General features: G+C 43.6%; 1 protein-coding gene across 7 annotated transcripts in view; it reads right to left on the reverse strand.

Moving 5' to 3' along the window:
- Window positions 1-4,152: 4,152 nt before the first annotated feature.
- Window positions 4,153-16,762, reverse strand: part of HMCN1 (hemicentin 1) — a 252,628-nt gene continuing 240,018 nt past the window's right edge. For 6 of the 7 annotated variants that reach the window (XM_068953529.1, XM_068953530.1, XM_068953525.1 and 3 more), the window contains 8 exons: window positions 16,599-16,733; window positions 16,064-16,177; window positions 15,609-15,734; window positions 14,711-14,839; window positions 10,374-10,724; window positions 7,488-7,607; window positions 6,695-6,821; window positions 4,153-5,546 (listed from right to left, as the gene is read on the reverse strand). In XM_068953529.1, coding sequence (XP_068809630.1) covers window positions 5,180-5,546; window positions 6,695-6,821; window positions 7,488-7,607; window positions 10,374-10,724; window positions 14,711-14,839; window positions 15,609-15,734; window positions 16,064-16,177; window positions 16,599-16,733 — 1,469 coding nt within the window. In that variant the 3' untranslated portion in view covers window positions 4,153-5,179. The remainder of the gene's footprint in view (window positions 5,547-6,694; window positions 6,822-7,487; window positions 7,608-10,373; window positions 10,725-14,710; window positions 14,840-15,608; window positions 15,735-16,063; window positions 16,178-16,598; window positions 16,734-16,762) is intronic. The other variant, XM_068953526.1, reaches the window with a different exon arrangement.

Raw genomic sequence — 16,762 nt, forward strand, 5'->3', positions numbered from 1 at the left:
GTCTAAATGCAAGTTTCTGTGTTTCAGTTTGTGCCCGTTGCCTGTCGTGCTGTTGCTGGATACCACTGAGAAGAGTCCGGCTCTGTCTTCTTCACAGCCTCCCTTCAGGTTTTTTTACACATAGGTAAGATTTCCCCCCAAGCCTTCTCTTCCCCAGGCTGAGCAGGCCCAGCTCTCGCAGCCTCTCTTATCCCAGATGCTCCAGTCCCCTCATCATCTTGGTAGCCCTCCGCTGGACTCTCTCCAGGAGTGCCATGTCTCTCTTGGACTGGGGAGCCCAGAACTGGACACAGGACTCCAGGGGAGGCCTCCCCAGGGCTGAGGAGAGGGGCAGGATCACCTCCCTCCACCTGCTGGCAACGCTCTGCCTCATGCACCCCAGGAGACCATTGGCCGCCTTGGCCACAAGGGCACACTGCTGGCTCATGTTTAACTTGGTGTCCACCGGGACTCCCAGGTCCTTCTCAGCAGAGCTACTTTCCAGCAGGTCAACCCCCAGCCTGTCCTGGTGCCTGCATGGTGGGGTTACTCCTTCCTAGGTGCAGGACCCTGCACTTGCCTTTGTTGAACTTCAGGAGGTTCCTCTCCGCCCACCTCTCCAGCCTCTCCAGGTCCCTCTGAATGGCAGCACAGCCCTCGGGGGAGCTGGGGGGGGGGGGGAGGGGGGGGGATCAGCCATTCCTGCCAGTTTTGTATCACCAGCAAACTTGCCAAAGGATGTTTGAACTCACGTGAACTAATGCTGGTCTTATTTTCATAGCCGTGTACTACCAAACACTCAACTGTGCATTGTGTCGGGACAGAGGGGCGCTGTCATTTTTTGGCCTGCTCATGAGACTATCATCAATTTATATCAAAAGAAAAAAAGTTATCATCATCGCCTCTGTTGTAAGCGTTACTATTTGGTATAGAGAAATACAGGCTGGAGAGCAACGGTGGCTGACATCAATAACGCTCGCTGCCGCTGCCGAGAGCCCCTGTGTGGCGAACGGTTTGTGCATCTTTTCCAGTTCAGGTGTAAGTGACTCTGGTCCTGCGGTCAGTGAAAGGAAAGTGTACGCAAAAAAAGTGTTTGGGAGAAAGTCAAATGAGAAAACAGGAGAGATATGTATTACCCAACTGAAGAAATTTCAAGTAGTCTCTTTTTTTTAAAAAAAACAAAACAAAACAAAACAAAACCTTTTTTTAAATGCAGTCAAGCTTTTGTGTGTTGCCTGTTTTACCTGCGGCCAGTATGTTCATTGGCAATGCAGCGTTGCACTGCTGCAGCTCTTGCTGAGGTTTTTGGTTTTTTTTCTCCTGCAGAGGACTAACTCAATATTAAAAGCAATGGCTTGCTGTGGATGTTGAACTTCATTCGCAGTTTCTTCTCAGCCCTTCCTGCGAGTGTGTCCTATGTGCCAGCACCCTCCTGCTCTCCCAGAGGCGCCGAGAGTTGGTCTGGGACCGTTTCAATTCGGAGATACCTGTTATGAGGCTTTTCAGCGACAGCGACTCTCGTTTTCTTATTACTTGACAGTATGTCCAAAGAAAAGTCTTTTTTTTTTTAAAAAAAAAAAATGGTGCTTTTTATCAGTATGCCTTTACGCATAAGCAGATTTTCTCTGTTTTCTGTTGCCTTTCCAACGTTAAATATCTCGAGTCAGGAGCTGGCTGAGCTGTGCGCGCTGCCTGGCGCCGCTTGTTACCCAAGAGCTGAGACTGGCGAGCTGAGACGGGCCTGGAGAGGCATGCTAGCGCTAGCCAGCCGTGCAAACGTGCTTATAAACCTCCGCCTGCCAGTTAGGAGTGCATCGAGCGGTATCCACGGGTACGCGGCGGCGTGATAGGCAGCCGCCTTTTGCATCCCTCGGGCTCGGGGCTTACCCGCAGGCAGCGGGGCGCTGGGGACGCGGGCCGCCTTGAAGCGTCCTCTGCCCGGCCGCGGTGCCTGGGAGGCGGATGGGCAGATTCCAGCCTCATAAGCTAATCGACTTTTTTTTTTTTTTTTGCAAAGGTCATAAATGTGCAACATTTTTATTGGCAGCAGTCTTGGCTTTTTAGCTGCCAGACCCAAAACCGCCTCCGAAGTCAAAGGGCACCAGCGCTCGGCCTGGCTCCCCGGAGCAGAGTCCTGCCGCCGCGCTGAGAACGGTGACGCTCGCTTTACTCATTTTCCTGGGGCTCAGTTTGGCAGCGGCGGGCTGGATCTTGCTCGGTAAGTAAGGGGGTGCTTATCTTTCAAGCGCTCTTCCGCCCAGCTTTTCCTGCCCTCATCCCCTCCGACACTTGTTTCCCTTTAATCCCCGTGGGTATGTCGTCTGCATTGACTCATGCTGTACGCGGGTCGTAGCTTTTAAGTTCATCCAGCAGGCAAAAGAAAGCACGAAACAAAAACAACAACAACAAAAAAACCCACACCCTCAGCAAATTTCCTGTCTCAAAGACGAGGATAGGCTCGTGGGAGGAGAACGGGGCAAACGGTGGCCTAACGAAAGGCTCAGCCGCGGCGGAGCGCTTTCCGGCGCTAGCCAAGGCAGCTGGGAGGTCGGCGGCAGGGCTGTGGAAAGCAGCTCTCTAAGCTGCGGTGGGACGGGTCAACTTCTTCTGGAGACCCGTGCCAGGGAGACCCGCGTGGGCAGCTGCCTGCTGGTGACCTGAAACCCCCCCCCAAGCTGTCCCACTGTAACTACTCGTTTCTGTGAAATAATCTTTTTTTTAATGCATAAAACAAACCTGCAGCCTTTTCTCAAAAAAAAAAAAAACCGCAGGGTACATTGAGTCTTGGTGTTGTAGTTAATGAAATGCTGTATTGGCCGTGCCCGCGAAGCCCCGAGGTTCGGGACCGGCCTAGGTAGCCAGGCCCCGGGGGTCGTGGTTGCAGGAACGGGGTCAGGAGGAAAACGCTGCTTTACTTCCCCAGGCATCGAGGGCCCAAGGGAAACAGGCTGCTCTGAAACGATGGTAGCGGAGGGCCGGCCGGCAGCATCGAGGCGTTAACCGGTTAGCTGGGACGTCTCTGAAACGGTCCAAGAGAACGGCTTTCTTTAGGACCTCCACGCGTTGGGGATTTTTTTTTTGGTTTTTCCTTAGGTCCTTCAGAGCTTTTCCTTCATCCTGTAGGTGCCACAGCAAACAGCGACTGTGCGACGCAGTGCGCCTTTATTTTAACCAGAGCAATAAAGGTGATGTCATTGCAGACTGGGATGAGCAATAGGAACCGGATACACGCAGGGGAAGGGCTAAACACTATTAATTTGTTGGTGTGTGGTTTTTTTGTTTGTTTGTTTTAATTAAAAGCATTAGCTTCTGCGGCATATCCCATACCTTAATGTTCTCATTACCCTTCCGAGGGTAGGGGGCGGCCACGCAATTAAAGAGCCAGAAATTAGGAAACGGGGCTTTCACGCCTTCGTCCTCAGAACGCTTGCCATAGAACAACATGTCAAACGTTTAAGCAAGCGACTTCCACGCAGTAACGCCTAGGCCTTAGAGAAAGAGTAAATTTGCCTTAAAGCTTTTGAATTCCTTTATTTCCGTTTGTTGCGTTTTTATTTTTCCTTTCAAGAAACATAACAGAAATAGTTTCTTTTTCTTCCTGCCTCACGGGAGAAGGAAATGCCGTCGGCGCTACCGCGTCCAGCCTGAGCATCAGCCCGCGAATACAACTGCGAGAGCTACCAACGCCTGGTATAGGGGGCAGACATGAGAGCGAGCTATCTATTCTATTAGTAACTCCCCGTGGGTTCAAATCTTAACGCCTTGCTGTTGAGTTCTTTTGTTTTTAATGCATGGGAATTACAGAAGTGTATGTCATGTTTGGCAGTAGACAGAGCTACGAATAGATGTGACCTTCATAGGCAACAAAAACTGAAGTCTTAGCAGAATCTGCTTGCTGTGAAGAAATAAAACATGTCCTGGTGAGCACAGGCTGGATCAAGTAAGAGCACGTAAGTGCGCGCGTGCTCCCCAACCCTCCCCCAGCCCTTTTTTCCCCTTTTTTGGAAAACTGATGGAAGCGGAAAGCAAGCTGGAGACTTCGCTTCATCTGTGCAAGAGGATCGTCTGTTTGCTGGCCACGCTACCTTCTACGTCCCAGTCTGAACTAAAGGGAAGGCGCTTACACATGGGAGCGAGTTTTTTCCAATGATAAATCTTGTGGCAATCTCAAAAGGCAATGAGAACCTTTATTTTGATTATTTTCAATGTACTGACATTGTCCTTTTATGAAAACTTAAGATATTGCATAGAAAATACACATAGGAAAAAACATATATACACTTTCATAAAAATAGAATACATCTTGGCAAAATTACTTGTGTACAGTGTATTGACATTACTGAACCAAAATTACTACATCTTTGGAAAAAATGTTCAATCTGGAAAAAAAAAGAAAAAGAAAAAAGAAAAACCCAAAACACTTTAACTGCATTGGGAGTACTGAAATGGATATGGTTTCGAGCTAAATAAATGGCTATACCAGAACGTCAAAGTTAAAAAAAAAAAAAAAAAAAACTTATAAAATATCTGCCCTGTAAAGCAGAAGCAACCATGTTGTTTTTTCTTTCAAACAATACTGACCTACCTAAACTTGCAGAGAAATCAAATGAACCAATTCCAATTTCTACTTTAGATTCTTTAGCTGAAAACAAACTGTACGAACGTCATCTGTGAGCTAAGTACAGTGGTATTCCTTTTTTTGACCACATGACGCAGTGTATGTACAGCCCTAATTCTATCAAGTATTTGATAAGGAAAAAAAAATAGATATAAAATTGTAAAACACTTAGCAACCTTTAAAATATGCAGACCACTTAAAATGACCATTTTTTCTGGTTGGGCTTTTCTTCAGTTGCTTTTAACAGAGGCTGCTCCTGCTCACTGCTCTGATTACTAATACTTTAGCTCATACTTTTGACTTGTTCTGCTTTTTTTCCAAACTATGGAAAACGGCTACTCCAGTGTAATAAATAAAAGCAAGTGGTCTCATAAAAGCCATGGATTTTCTTTCTCCGATTGGAATAACGGGAACATATTGGCAGTCTCGGGGACGAAAAAAGCAAAGAGCATAGCACCGTTTCCAGGTTGCATGGTTCACAACTGTTTAGCCGGCAGGACAATCAATCTGCAAGTAGTAATACCCACTGGCACCTAGGCATGTGGTTAAAATACTGCGATTACTGTCAGGTGGTTTGGGTGTTTAATAGGGATAGGCTGACACAGCTATATAAACAATGAAAGTTGTCTGATATTCAATGTTTCCATCAACACTGTAGGAGAAGGCTCTGACTCTCATGCGGTACGTCTTCGGCTCTTGCAAGGGCCTGGTAGTGAACACAACTCCTTTTAAGTTCTCATCTCTGAGGGCAAACGGGATTGTCGGGTCCTCATCTGCCATTAAGAAAGTTGTTCTCGGATGCATGACTTGATCGTGAGTGTAGGCAACCAGGCGGATTAAATCCTGACTGGCAGCTATCCCGAAGGGCAGGGAAACGAGTTTGTATTCCAAGGCGTAGGTACTCAGGGCACACTCCAGATCGTTGGCTGGGCAGTTTTTGAGACAGAACCTAGGAATAAAAAGAATACTTGAAGCAAGGGAGAAGGTATGATATAGTACAGGACTGGAATGTGACTTAAAGGCTAAACGCTTCCCTCATTTATCGTGGTGCAGTCTGCAAATTAAGATTCCTCTGTAAAAAGAAGCTCATTTTTCTTTATGCATTGCAGCCGAGTTTTGCTTTAAAGTTGCAGCCGAGTTTAACGTTCCATTTTTTCCCCCCAGCGGGTCCTATTAGCAAGCATCAAGAGGTAACATGAAGAAACTAAATACAGTATTTGTCACTGAAGTCAACGGTACCTGTTTTTAATGACCATGCTCTTTAACACTAGCGATGACAAGACTGGCAAATGTACTGGCAGCTCCATTTAATGTAGCGTGTGTGTGTTGGACCATGGCGTATAGAACTCGGAATAAAAAAACAAGGAGGAAATTTTACTTCCCTTAATCGAAAGTCAAAATATGTTGCCTCTGTTAGCTTTGCTACTCATCGCCGACAGAGGTCAGGGAACATTAACCATTTCCAGTTAAATGTCATGCCCGTTCAGACTGATCACAAAAGATGGTTTCTGCTATGAAACGAGCTGTTTCCCTGGACACATTAAAAGATCAAATGAAATTAAGATTTCTTTTTTTCCGTTTTTCCTCAGAACAAGGAAAAATTTGAGTAATCTGTAAAACAAAACTTAACAGGAACTGCAGTGTTATTTTCATGACTAAAAACTGTATTTTAAATGCTTTAAAAGTGATGGCCTTCAGAGAAGTAAATCGGAGAACTGCAAAAGCAGCCCCATAAATGGTAAGTGATGGATTCTGAATCAGCAGAAAGAATCACAGCAAGCTGCCTGCCGGGGTTCATTTAGTAAGGGAACGTTTGGATGCTTTTTTCATTCTAATTAGCAGTATAATTCTGCCCGGTACAAGCCAGTTAGCCTGTCTGGGCCCACTGCTTTCTAGTTTTGTTGCTCAGGTAACATGTAGTACTGCTTGTCTCTAAACAAACAATAATATTGAGCTTTAATGCATTACCTTTTGCCAGTATGACCAAATCACTGATACCGGTCAAACTCAGATAACGTTTCTTCCAAAGGATACAGATTAAGAACCCAAACGTGGGGGAAAAACAAGAACCTAAAACGGGTTGAAAATAAAACTTACCCAGAAAGAGGGTCTCGCTGGTAGTTTGGTGGACAAGGGGTGTCTATGCACTGGTAGCTTCCTCTCATGTTGAAACACATCTGATTTGATCCGCAATGGATATTCTGTTCAAGGCACTCATCAATATCTGAATGTAAAGGCAGGCAAATAATCAGGTGCTGGTACTGAGATGAGTTTGACAGTTAGTTAAACATTAGCTGGATCAATGAAGTCTGGTCAGACTATGGTATGTAACTCTCCGCACAAATGAACGCTTTCAGAATCTGGTCTTCCTGTTTCCGACAGTGGAGCTACTAGTTCCAACAATACACATTTATTATTGTTTTACCACGTAGCAGGGCCTCTTGTGCTAGCTGCCTTACAACCAGGACGCAACCTGGACAGCCACATAAACCGCAACTGTCTCGTCAATGAAGACTAATTAGTTGAAATTGTTTTTCTGGATCAGTAAATCTGACGGTACCTTTTTTGACAAGGCAGGTTGAGGATTCTACTGGCCCTAGTGCTGCTGTCTACTTGCAATGAAAGGCCGTGCTTGGAGTTAGATATATAACATCAGGTCATAGGAGGACACTTGAGAAAATAAGTCGCAGTTGCCTGATTTGCTGGTTGTTTAGCACTTTACAAAGTGCTAAATCAAACTATGAATCATAAAAACTTTTGAAAAATGAAATTTTGAATGCCCATATCTCATAAAGCAGATTTGAAGAGGTGGCATATACATGCATGGAATATGACTTGTATCTTATTTATTCATAAATGTATTTCTGAACGTTCAAAGAGATTTCTGTACCTTGACAGGTTTTGCCATTGGGCATAAGACGATAACCAGGTGGACAAGTACACTGGTAACTTCCTAGAGTGTTTCTGCATTCATGCTGACAGGTATCTCTGTTTTCACATTCATCGATATCTGTGGAAAAGAAACACAAGAAACATGAACATCAGGATTACTTGAACCTCGTACTAAACCTAGTTTTTTGGATCCCCAAAATTTCCCTCCCTGCCAGTTGTATACAAGTGGATGGACAGAGGTGGTAGAAGTTATGGGGATCTGGTTTCTGATGGGGTAGAATGCAAAAGGCTGGCGAATCCCGTCACAACTCACCTGTTCCATTCCTTATAATTTTGTTTTTAATAATAAAACCCAGCTTTAAAGGAATCCTCACCTCTTTCGATAGCAGCCATAATATATATCCTAACCGGACAGACCGGTCCTGTAATACATACAGGTCTGGGAAGGAAGGGGAACAACCAATCTGTACAAACCTACAAAGGCTATACAAAAGCTTCCCAAAAATAAGGTTTTAGGCAATATATTTAAGAAATGACCACATTATCTCTTCCGAGGGAGCCTGTTCTTACAGTTAATCCCTCCTCAGGCAAAATTCCTTTCTTTCCAAACTACTTTTTCTCATGCCATGGGGATGAATTAAGCTCAGCAGCTGGAGAGATTATCAATAAACGCTCTTAACTTTTTAAATCTGCCTCTGAAGCACGGCAGTACCAGGCCAACTATTTAATACTGTCAAAGTAGACTAAAGAGATTTAGCCACAGGCCATATATCCTTATAAATTCCTTTGAAATGTCTGCCCAGTTCAGGAGAGTAACAGAGCCCTTGCTCAAGCTCGTTTCACGTACGTGAATTAAGACGTGAATGATTAAAACAGGGGAGGGAGAGTCTTTGCTTCCTCTGCCTTTGTCTGATTTACAGATGGGTGCCGTTAGATAATGCAAACGGAAACGGAGACAGGCAGACAGGACCGTAGACGTTTAGGGCGTGCTTTGCTATCAAACCCTGACGCCTGTCTGTTGGAAAAACCCTCTTAAAAAAAAAGAAAGAAAGAAAGAAACATCATTTGTATGCGCTTTTATACTAAAGAATAATTTTAAAAGCAAGATGTTCATTCTGATGAATAGGCACGTAAGAATATGAACTACGTCATTAGTTAGTGGAAAGCTGCGGTAAGGCCCATGGATTTTAGTTTAATCCTTCCACCAGTGGTAACTATGCTCCTATTTTCCATTAAATGCTCTAGCCATAACGAACTGTACTTATAAGACCTCTGACTTGTCACTATAGCGTAAACCCAAGGTTAGTTTAATGTCTGCCTAGCTGTAACTTATTATTAATACATTCACATTTTCAACATTAGATATCAATTAACTATAACTGCTGTTAGCACAAGTTAGGGCTGTTAGAGCCTAGCTGCAGAGCGCTGCGTTTCTCCTGGCGGGACGAGGCTCCTCCTGGGAGGTGCCGCTGGCAAACACGCTCGCGTCAGGCGCGCGGTCTCCAGCATCGTGACGGCTACGTTCGTCAGACGCGCCGAGAACAGCTCTAGCAAGACCTCGTCAGTGGTGCCTTTGGTCTTGAGCTGAACAGCATTATCGCAAGACAACGTCATCAAGGGTTTGCTTCTCTTTTTAAATACTCAAAATGTGAGTTAAAATGGTAAAATCTGGGTTTAAAGGGGCACATTTCCGGAAGATGAACTCATTTTCTTCTCTCTTTTGTGTAAAACGTCAAAACGTCAGGTCTGCCGATCCTATCCGAGACGCGAAGGGCGCCCAGGCGCGGGGCAGCGGCACCCCCTTCGGCTCCCCCAGCCACTTCAGCTTTCCGGGCGGGGGGATAAAACACGCTCAAGACAGGCTATGCTTTCGGGCTCTAAACCAGCAGTTTTAGAGCTGGCAAGTCTGTGTCCATTGCCCCTAGCAATTGCCTCATGATAAAGACCTGAATTTTTTATCTTGTGAGCAACACGGTTTTTTCAAACTTCTGAGCTTCTTCACACGTAGCGTGACTCAGTCAACGAAGAGCAGAGGCACTGAGACGCGTCCTCCTGAGCTCCGGCGAGCGGAAGTAGGCTTTCAGTAAATAGTTTGTCATTGAAAAAACCTCGGAAGAGCTCACAGAGTAAAGAAGAAACGAGCTAAAGCCCCGATTTGTAGAGGGGCCGAACACCTCTGTTTCCTGGTGGCCTCCGTGTGTGCTCGGAAGCACTGCACCCTCTTCCAAAGAAATATTTGGGGCAGAGCTTGCCCGTCACCGTAAACCCCCTGCTCTCCGTAGGAAGGGGGAAGGAACGGCAACGCCCTCAATCTGCGTGACTTCGGACAAACACCCTATTTCTTTACATATATTAAGCCTCCACGTGTTTAATGAACTACAGGACAGCAACCTGCTGTGTGTCAGCCCCCAGGGCACTGAAAAGCTTTGCTTTTGCGGCTGTAGGCAACCTGCCTGCTGTCGCTGCTCCTCGCACGCTCAGCCCCGACGTCTCTGCTCGAAACCTTTCGAACCAGATTACTGCCGTCACCAACGGGAGCGTGGCATCAGCAAAGTGCCCAGGAGCGGACTGACCCTAACTGGTGCCCCTAATCAGGCGGGCGCCCTTAATCAGAAAAAACAGCAAAGGAAGAAAGTCATTTGCTAACGCACAACCGTGGGCACAATTAAAACACGGGGCTGCGAGGAGGAGCTCTGAACACATTTTTTTTTTTTGCTACAGTTTGTTCAGGAAAAGAAAAACATGCAAAACTCACTGAATATTCATCACGGTAACATGAAAAAAACCCCAGCATTTCAAACCATACGCCCCTGATATATAAGGAGCAGTAACCTAAGAATAAGGACTAAAACAAGAGAATTGCATAGATACGGCTGACATTTACCTACACATCTGCCATTTCTTGCCTCATAGCCTTCAGGACAAGTTTCTCTAACGTTCCTTCTAGTCCTGGAGAAAGGTATTCTGCTGTTGCTATACTCTGAGAAGGAGCTGTAGAGATTTGAGGAGCGCCTGTAATATTGTTGAGGTTGATAGTCGTCTCTCACAGGGGAGAACTGAGCATAGTTATAGCTATTGTAATAGGCACCATAATTTGGCAATCGCTCCAATCCAGCGCAAGATTTCCCATCACCTAATAAATGTTGTCCAGGTGGACAGATACACTTGAAGCTGCCGGGGGTGTTGGTGCATTGAAATGCACAGGGTTTAGGCACTTGTTCACATTCATTAATGTCTGCTCATGTGACATGATCCAGAGCAACAAACCATGTGGAAAGGAGAAAAAAAAAAACAACAACAACAACACATAACTATATGTATATATATATACATATATATCTATCTCAGTCTGTGGAATAAACTGAGGACATAAGTGAGATCCTGAAGGTAGTAAAACATGAAGGACCCAAAGCCAAGTAGGCAATTTATTCCGTCCTGCATAGTAACAGTAACACAACTTTATTTTCCCCATAAAGACATAAGACTGTGCTTACACAGGGCAAAAACCCTACTGAAAGCCTGACCTTGAAGACTAGGAGAGGGTCTTTCTAAAGGCAAGTTGGGACAATAAAAGGAGGGGGGGGGGGGGTCTGAGTCTGTCTTCTATTTTTGCAGACGCAGAGCTGCGCGGCAGTCTGAGCGCTGCAGACCGCGGCTGAGCAGCTCCTGTACGGATCTACAGCTGCGCTCCGAGGAGCAAGTGAGCCTGCGGAGCCCAAGACGTTCATCAAACGTCTGGAATAATCACTAATTTTTTGTTGTTCTTCCTTAAGTGCTCGGCACTTCAGCGGGGGAGGCTGTCTGGCTCCTGTTAGAGGGAAGATACGGAAGTCTTAACGCAGAGCGCTCTTCTAAGCGGAGGAAGAGCAGCAGCCCTCTTCCTCCTCAGCACCGTTAAGCTTGCCAGATCGTTCCCGTCAGATTCGGATCGCAGCCAAGGTTTGGGTCACTTTTTATAATCCAAAATAACTTGACCAACCCTATTATCAAATGTTCCTCCTTTAAACCAGAACAGAGCGGTCAACAGGCAAAGTAAAATAAAAGCTTTAAAGATATAATGTGAGGAGTGTCCTTGACTCAAAAATACAGTAAATATGAGAGAGATTTTTTAATATTGCAGGACCAGGCCTTTCCCCACAGTCTCTCTGGCACTAGAAAAACAGAACCACTCCATTCGGGAATATTCACCGAGTTACCTTCAGGCTCAACTGAAAATTTGTCAGATATAGCACTTATTTCCAAATCTGCTTTCATTCCTTATTAAAAAAAAAAAAAAAAAACCAAAGAAAAAGATGGCTAATTCCAAACAGGAATGTTTCACTTTTGAAATGACCAGAAATAAATGGTATTAAGATGCATAACAAAGCATCCATCACTGGCATATACTATAAACCTTTCTAGAAGCATGCAGTATTTCAAGGTTATTTTAACAGTGACTTAATAAGGGCTTAATTATTTTATATTAGTGGAAAGCATGTATTACTACTGTAAAAATGCCATTAAGCCAGCGTTAAAATTTCATTTTGGTTCTTTCTGAACATAATTTGTAACCCTCTGAGACACAAACGGATGATACCAATACGTTAAAAGTTATGCTGTTAAGCTATAGTAAAAAAAGGTAGCTTGCATTTTTCTGAACCGTTTAATAGTTTATATTTTTAAATGTTTTAAAATTGTTTGCTATTAAGAATTTAATACTTTGACAGTTGGAAATCCAGAGTACAATAGGGATAACTGTTGCAGGAATTAGAACCGCAGAGCAGTGCTGCAATTTGTACGGCACGGCAGTGTTTTCTAACTGCTTTTCCACAAACATAAAACTGAAACATCATACAGTATTTAAAATATCAGTGCAATATTATCAGGTGTTACAAACAAAAGAGAACTTTTTTTTTTAATAAGGCAAGAACTAATATGACTTTTAGTTTATGTTCCTTGTGTGCTTACAATGAAAAATTTACTAGTCATACACATGTAAAAGAATACCGAAACGCAGCATTTCCTTAGCACTCAACTACTTTCCAATTGCTGGGTTTAACAATCTCTACCTGCATAACACAGACAGTAAGTCTGGGCACTAAATCGGATCTTTACAATAACCCACATCCTTGTAACAAGTTAGGGATAAGCAATATAAGACTCCTATACAAACAAGGGAGGAAAGCAGGGGAAAACTGCGGCAGTCCACGTTGCAGAAGCAGCCCGTGCTGCACAAGCAAGACTGAACGCAACAAGCCATTTGCCCTGACACCACAGCCATGCTGGTTGGTGAGCGAGTGAAAAGCGATCCCTGGCAAACCCAAACATCCACTGGACAGTATCCCTTTGCTTATACAGCATAAATATTAAATAAATACAAGGACAAAGAGAAGTGACTTGGAAACTCTAAAATACCTAAATTTTCAGACTTTATTTGAAGAATATTGTTGGATTTCGAATTCTAGATAGCCTTACATGTGTGGTATGTAAAAATGCATTGTAACGCCTTCCACCTATGATATGGAACGTTTAAACGTTTACTACACGGAAATACTATAATTTAGTTAAATGGGCATGCACCAATTTGTGTGGATGTTGTGATGACAAACGAGCATTTCATCCCCATTTAACAGGCAGGGAATTGTGGCACAAATGACTTACTGTACACAGCATAACAGTGGCACAGGTAGGAACAAAGCTCACATCTTCTGTTTCAGTCTGGGGTCCTACTTACTGGGTCCCACTCTTCCATGTGCTCATCGAAAACATTTAAAATAAAACTGCATTTTATTAACACATGTGAGCTAACATCTTTGATGCACTTATATTTTAAATATAAATGTTTCACGCAGATAAAAATTCAGAGGAGCATCAAGGTCATACTTGAAGCGAAGAGGGAGCTTTCAACAGTCCTCTGTCTGAAGACAGCCTTAGGGCGTCTGCTGGCTTTCTGAGAAAATCTGTAATTCTAGACTTTATTCAGCTTACTGCTGTCAAATTTAAATGACTGTAATATTTGTTAAGGAGTCTGAGATCAATTTTATTTCAGTGGAGAGGCAGCTGGCAGAAACAATGTCTTGGTTTACAGCCAAACAGTTTTGTACTGCAATGTAATGTTAAAAAAAAAAAAAAATTCCTAGCTTTGATAGTCCGCAAATCTCAGGTACTTTAAAAAGAAGGGAAAAAAAAGCTGTACTCCAAAGCAGTTATTTATCACTTATAAAATCTCATCTTGAAGACGTCACCATGGCTGAATGCTTCGGCTGTGATACATGATAGCAACTGAAATCAACTTAACTGCGTGTGATATATCAACATTTGTAACCTATTCTTCTCCGCGTGGATCAGCTATTATATTTCAAATATCCCACATAAGGAATGAATCAAAACGATACGAGTACCATCCTCATGTCTGTGAAATGCCAGAGGAAGTGTTTTACACGCTCATGCTGACATGATACATTACACAAACTCTCTTCCCATACCACGTTGCAGCTACGAGAGCACTCTTCAAAAGCCAGGCCTGCGTGCGTGGGGGAAAGGTCTGCACGTTTTAACACAGAAACGTTAAGACTTTGCGTAGGGGACTAGCTATGTGGTCAATAATCCAGTGACTTTGGGGCTTCCCTCCTGCCCGGAGTGATCCACCCAAAACCAGCTTCCTCTGTTCTGCCTGTATCGGGAACACCCTTTGCAGTTGTAGTGGGTGGATAAGTGCGTTTGTGCCATTCACCTGCGGAGGTGAGTTTGGGGTGTACTGTGCCTCTTGCAAAGCACCACTTTGGGTGTTCTCCTTTAGGGAAATCCCTATCACTCCCTGTGCTTGACTGGCTTTACATGTGAATCATGCAATTCAGTCTTAGTTTATAGCCAACCACCTTTCATGCTCCAATGAGCTAACAAATCTGACCTGATTTCTCTAAATTCAACCTCTCTCTTGGTGAGTGGCATCCAGCCATGCAGGGCATTTCTCCATCAGTGCTCCAAGCCCCTCAGTCCTCATGCAGTTTGGTTTCAAAGTGTGGTTGTACACCAATCTCAGTGTGGAATCGTTTAGTTTTGTCTTATTAGTTTTGAATGAGATACTTTGTTTAAAGACAGGTAATTTGCAGCCTTCAAAGCACGCTTGTCTGCGTAGCATAGACTTAAGGTGGGATAGCGTCTTTGGGTACGTTACAGCGGAAAGCACAGCCAAAAGCAGCAACAGAGAATATGCAATACTAATGCGATTTGACAGCTTACCCACACAAGGTCTTCCAACGGCCGGGGATCGATACCCTCTTGGACACACGCAGCGGTAACTGCCTCGCGTATTCTCACAAATCTGGTTATATCGGCACTGATGGGTTCCATCCCTGCATTCATCAATGTCTGCAAGCAACCGGGGCAAGAGGAACTAGTCAGATTTTTCTTGACAGTTGTTACAGCTTTAAACTCCCTAAAGTGTAATGAACGCAGTTAAATCACAAGTGCTTTCGGCCCTTGGGGTAGAGTTGGCCACTGAACATATACTTTTCTCACGTGATAGCAAGATTAGGCACTACTCTAACGGTTCTGTAAAACAGACTGTGAGCAGAGACACAGATACATCTTGCAACTGAACTGAACTGCTTAACGTCCATTAAGTTTCTGACTTTTGAAATGAGCTTTCCAGTTCCATCAGCCACTCTCTCTAAAGAGACATAATCCATCTTCTCATCATATCCCATCAAAAAGAAATGTAAATTTGGTAGTATCTATGGCAGTCTGGATTCAGAATCTTGATTCAGAACACTCGAGACAAAAACTCTTTAGAAAGCATTGACACAGGGGCAAAATATTCCAGTTAATGCAGAATTTCTAGAATTAAGGTGCAAACGCAGAGGAGGTGCTGGGAAAACCGTTACCATTTTTTCTTAAGAGCAATGGAAAACCAGAAGTGGTAGGGCATACGTTTTTTTTTCCTTTCAATTCCAGTTACAAAAAAAGGTCAAACAATATGTATTGTCCCATAAATGAAAAAAGACAGCGTCTTAAGCTGTGCAAATCTTAATGACTACTTAATGACATGGACTTTTACAAAGGTTTTTTTTTTTTTTTTTAATATTGATCGTTGCTCTAATGTTTACCATCACTGTACAACACAAAGACTTCTACTCACCAATACATGTTCCATTTTCTGCTTTGGTCATTCCATTTGGACACAGATCAATGCACTTGTAGCCACCACGAGTGTTTTTGCAGAACTGATCAGGTCTGCATACGTTCTGTCTGCATTCATTTATGTCTTATTTAACAAAGCAAATCAAAGGAAAGCAAAAATGGAAGTGAACCTGCATCCTTATGCTCAATTCCTAATGAGTAGACTAATCCAGTTGTAATTATACTGTGTACATGCAATTTGAACAGACATCATGCACATCTGCCCAATTCCCTCTTCTTTTAGATTTTAAAACTGCTTTACAGATAAATTTAAAAATACATATTAAGGATATAATCCATAGTAGGATTTTCATTCATAGAGGTTTCAGATAACAAATTACATGTAGGAACCAGTAAGCATTAAAATATTTCCATTAGGAAGAGGGAATAAAAAATTCAAAATTCATTCCATACCCATGCATTTTCTGCCCTTTAGCTGGTATCCTGGGTCACAACCACAGTGGAAACTTCCTATAGTATTGAAGCAACGCTGATGACAGGAGTTGGACTCTTGGCATTCATTAACATCTGTTGAACCATACAAAACCTTAACTACGGCTGTGAACAACTATGTCCTTATTTACAGAGCAGTATTTTGGTTTGCTCGGCATTCCGGGCTCTGCTTTGAGCCCTAGTTACTGCACCACTGATGTATATTCATAAATGTGTACTTTGGTCACTCCATCATAAAAGAAAACGCACATGGAAGAGCAAAGCAAGAATTTTAGGTCATCTCTGGTAAGATTTTTCATTTATTTCTAAAGATGCAAAAAGTAAGATTTCAGTCCAGCGTTACATAATAGTCTGTTCAAAAACAACAACATCATCTTGCTAGGTTAGTATTAGAGACCTTAGTTGGATGCATCTTTTAAAACGTTACTTATAATGCTGTAAAAGAAAGCATTGTTGAAAAGCTAACACCAAAAAAACCCCAAAGACCTCGCCATACCTTGGCAGCTAAATCCATCAGCCGTTCTCCGAAAGCCGTTCCCACATCTAACCACACAGCGGTATGAGCCAATGGTGTTTTCACAGTCCTGGCCCGCATGGCACGTATGGCCACCTAACGCGCACTCGTCGATGTCTGCAATTAAAAGCAAGCTGTAACCCTCA

This window comes from Struthio camelus, chromosome 8, assembly GCF_040807025.1.
Source record: "Struthio camelus isolate bStrCam1 chromosome 8, bStrCam1.hap1, whole genome shotgun sequence".
Taxonomy (NCBI): Eukaryota; Metazoa; Chordata; class Aves; order Struthioniformes; family Struthionidae; genus Struthio; species Struthio camelus.